The sequence below is a fragment of the Phytophthora parasitica genome, assembly GCF_000247585.1.
Source record: "Phytophthora parasitica INRA-310 unplaced genomic scaffold supercont2.538, whole genome shotgun sequence".
In the NCBI taxonomy this organism is placed as follows: Eukaryota; Oomycota; class Peronosporomycetes; order Peronosporales; family Peronosporaceae; genus Phytophthora; species Phytophthora nicotianae.
The window spans coordinates 1-3,815 of record NW_008649524.1 but is presented as its reverse complement, the minus strand read 5'-3'; the positions used below and the strand labels follow the sequence as shown (position 1 = coordinate 3,815).

Here is a 3,815-nt window from a genome sequence, read left to right as displayed (position 1 = left end):
TCAAACTAAGGCGATTTCGAATTTATACACGTACATTTCAGGTTATTCGAATACACCTTGGCGATTTCAAAGGCCGACGCGCTGAAACCGCACAAGCCTTCGGTGAGTACACTATCCAAAAGCCTCCGTTCCTGCGCCGATCGCTATCGCGGGGGTTAACAGCAGACTTTATTCACACCACGGAAGGGTATAATCCTCGAGATCATCAGCATCGCTTTCTTCAGCGCGAGCCATTCTAGCGCACCCGGTTCCACGAGCCAAGTGATATTTGCCAACTATGGAATCGGTTAACCACCGCAGTATGAGCAGGAGTGGACAAGTGCGTTCAATTGTGAAAAAAGCAGCAACACTACCTAGATTTCATTTCGAATACTTTGCATGAAAGCGAACGTAACCTATCCTATTCATACGAGCACTCATCCGAAAGAAACCCCGTCATACTCTTTGAAAAATGATTTCTCCGAAGTATTCACGTTGTTGACGGCAAGCCGCGATGCGCGCTCGAAATCCAGGCGCCATAGACCGGATCGCGTGCCAACGCGGCGGCCCATAATCGGCGGAACGTAGACATCGGCGAAATGTACATGTACTTGCGAGTCGCAAGTTGCGACGCAGCCCCGGGTGAGAGGCAAATTTGTATCGCATCTGGTGCTCATGTCCCGGATCAAGCCATCGCATCGCGGGCAAAACGCCACCTATGGAAGCAGCATTCGCTGGCCACCAGCCTCCGCTATCGCACACGTGACATGAGTGCGATCTACGGTCACCGTTCTACACCCGCAACTCCGAGCCACTCCAGTACAGCACTGGCCTGAGGCGGGCCAAGGTCGGACGGGTCCAACTGATACCCTCCGACTTCAGTGAGAGCGCGTGGCAGCGAAAACGGCAATTCAAGCAGACAACTAGCAAAACTCGGATCTCTGCTTCATTCGAGCACGACCGCCAACCGAATGCCAACAAAGCGATGCTCGAAGTTCGCAATCAAAGTTGACAGCTCCGCATTTCAAGGAGACGGATTTATTGGCAACCTGGTTGGTGACCGCTTATCCGCCAGTCACAAAAACACATGACGCACACTTTTTGTGGCGCAATCGGGCGCACGTAATCGACGGGCGAAGATAATAATGGGTCCAAATACCCATTAAATAAGTGCTTTTCGTGTTTGGGTCGATTTGCTGTTTGATCAGTCTTTCTCGTTCGGAGACGGTCTTCACGATCACGATACTGCCGAGGTTGTATCAAGCTTGATGACGAAATGCGCAATATTACCGTGATACAAGCACATAATCGCTGGCTGCTTGTTACCTGCAATGCGTGGGGTCTAACTTGATCCTGGATGGATTACGGGAAGGTACGTGTAAACAACACACAGCCTAAATTTCTGCGAGCCTAATAGCTGTTGCTTCGAAATCCTCTGGCATGTTGTGTCATCGATGGGTATCTCGGTAGGAATTGTAGCTTTCTAGCGCTCGACCGCCAATATTGCTCAGAAAATGAAGGCAGCACAATTGTGTAACTGAAGTATTTCACTAAATATAGTAGTGTGGTGAAGTCCTGGGGAAAATTCTGTATGGAGCTGGTCTGTGTTGCACCATCCCGTCGCGCCAGCCAAAGTAAACTAATACAAACTCGCGACGAGCTTTTTCGTTTTCACATAAAACTACACGCACGCCCTCCATAAGACAGCTCGCGCCCAGAGGGTGGGTTTAAAGTCTCTTCTAGCAAATGAAGGGAAGGACATACGCCCAGCTTGCAATGAAACCCACTCAATTTTTATCGCAACATTATAATAATTACCGCCGTAGTGGATAGAGCGCTTTGTGACCTACGGATGCACAAGAAAAAAACACACTAGCTGCGGTTATTACTCTGCTTCAGCAGCGACATCTATAGATTTTTGCAGCGTTCGCTGTTAGTAGCGTTCACTAACTTTCCAGCGCACATCTGAAATCAAAATAAAAATAAACGGCAATGCTGGAAGTCACGCACTATCAGGCGCCCTTACCAAGCTTAAGCTATTATTCATGTGCTCTTCTACTCGAGCCATTTCCAGGCAGCGACAAAGTGCATTCTGAGTAGCCTACTCACTCCACGATATCAAAATAGGCACTGGTAATGGGCCTTTTCGTTCCGTCCATGCATCTGATGATGCCAACATACACTTTTTCGCAAGTACTCACTAGAGCATGGCATATACCTTTCATCTATCATCTAAAATATCTCCCACTTTCAAAATCAACCAGCATTTATTATGACCTTTATTTCGAATGCACCATGTTAACCCATGCGGTCTCTATATCGCTGTTTCAGCTGACTGCAACTTCCGACGGAGCGCAATCAGCATTTTCCGGGCGGAAACAAGTTCGTTCATTCGCATACTTCCCAGCAACAAGAGAACTCTATCTCTCTACCAACCAGCAACGTACGTCCATGGCGGTGCTCCCTACGAGCGCCAGGGACGACGAGCCCGAACATATCGGGCCCGTGAAGACCATCGAGGACGAGAACCAATTGTTCCACGAGCCGCAGGACGACAGTGACGACGATGTCGACGTCAAGACCAAGCGCCTATCGAATGCGACGGCCGCCAGCAGCGACGGCGAGGCGCTGACAGGAGAGGACCGCGACCGTATCCGCGAGGTGCGCGAGCGAATACTGCAGGACGCCGCGAACCGCCCGGTATCACCGGCCAAGAACCACTTCCGACGAGCCTCGACCGTGGCTGTACCGACGCAAGGCCTCGTACCCAGGAAAGACGCGCCCGCGCAGGACAACGACAGCAGCAGCGAGGCCGGTGAGACGCCCACGAGTCTGAGACTCACGCGGTCTAAGAGCTGGGCCGGCTGTCCACAACGCGACGCCGCGATCGAGGCGATTGAGAATCGTCAAGTGCGCTTCCGCTTCTCCACGGCCGCATCAGCCCGCGAGATCGTGCGTGAAATGCACTCGCACCGTCTTCGCGAGTTCCCCGAGCAGTGCGTCATGACGGCGCAAATGGAGATGCAGATCGGCTCGGTCTGGCGCAAGATGACCGTCCAGGTGGACCGCGACGGCATCAATTGCCAGCGCGTGTCGCTGTTCCGCAAGAAAACCAAGGAGTTCCAGATCTTCAAGGACGATCTACTCGCTGCGTCGCTCACGCCCGGTAGCAAGACCAGCGTGGACGTGCACTTCATGCTGCCAGGCCGAGGCAAGGAACACCGTCGACTCATGCGTCGATACCGTACCATTACTCTGCGTTTCAGTGACGAAGCCACAGCCAATAAGCTGGTGGCTTCCCTGCAAGCGCTTGTGAAATGGCTGGCCCGTGTGCCGGAGAACGTGACGCGTCGTATCAAGGTAGTGGTCAACCCACACTCGGGTCGACGTCGCGGACGTAAAGTTTGGGAGCACTGGAGACCGCTACTGGAGCTCGCCAACATCCAGTGCGACGTGGAGGAGACGCAATACAGCGGACATGCGCGCGATATCGGCGCGGCGTTCGACCTGGACATGAAATACGAAGCCATCGTGTTCGTCGGCGGCGACGGCACGGTCAACGAGTTCATGAACGGTGTGTTCTCGCGCGAGGAGAGTGTGTGGCGCACACTGGTCGCTACGACCCCCGTTTCGCTCATTTGTGCTGGCACAGACAACGCCTTTGGCAAAGGCGTGGGTACCCCCACGCACGCGTCGTCGGTGTACTGCATCATCAAACGCAAGATCCGTCCGCTCGATGTGATGACGTGCCAAGCCAGTAACGAGGACGGCTCCACTCGTCTCGAGTTTGCCTGTACCGGTGTGAGTTACGGTATTGGCTCGGACATTGCCGTGGA

The 3,815-nt window shown here is 53.1% G+C and overlaps 2 protein-coding genes across 2 annotated transcripts; both read left to right on the top strand.

The window, feature by feature from the left end:
- Nucleotides 1-578: 578 nt before the first annotated feature.
- Nucleotides 579-1,575, top strand: PPTG_25018 (hypothetical protein; the record flags this gene model as incomplete). Its single annotated transcript, XM_008919158.1, has 1 exon — nucleotides 579-1,575. The coding sequence occupies one exon, from the start codon at nucleotides 579-581 to the stop codon at nucleotides 813-815; it is 237 nt and encodes a 78-aa protein (XP_008917406.1). The 3' UTR covers nucleotides 816-1,575.
- An 855-nt stretch (nucleotides 1,576-2,430) lies between these two features.
- On the top strand, nucleotides 2,431-3,780 carry PPTG_20371 (hypothetical protein; the record flags this gene model as incomplete). The annotated part of the gene is made up of 1 exon (XM_008919157.1): nucleotides 2,431-3,780. A coding segment is annotated over one exon (1,350 nt), but the record flags the coding sequence as incomplete, so codon positions are not given.
- Between the last annotated feature and the right edge of the window lie 35 nt (nucleotides 3,781-3,815).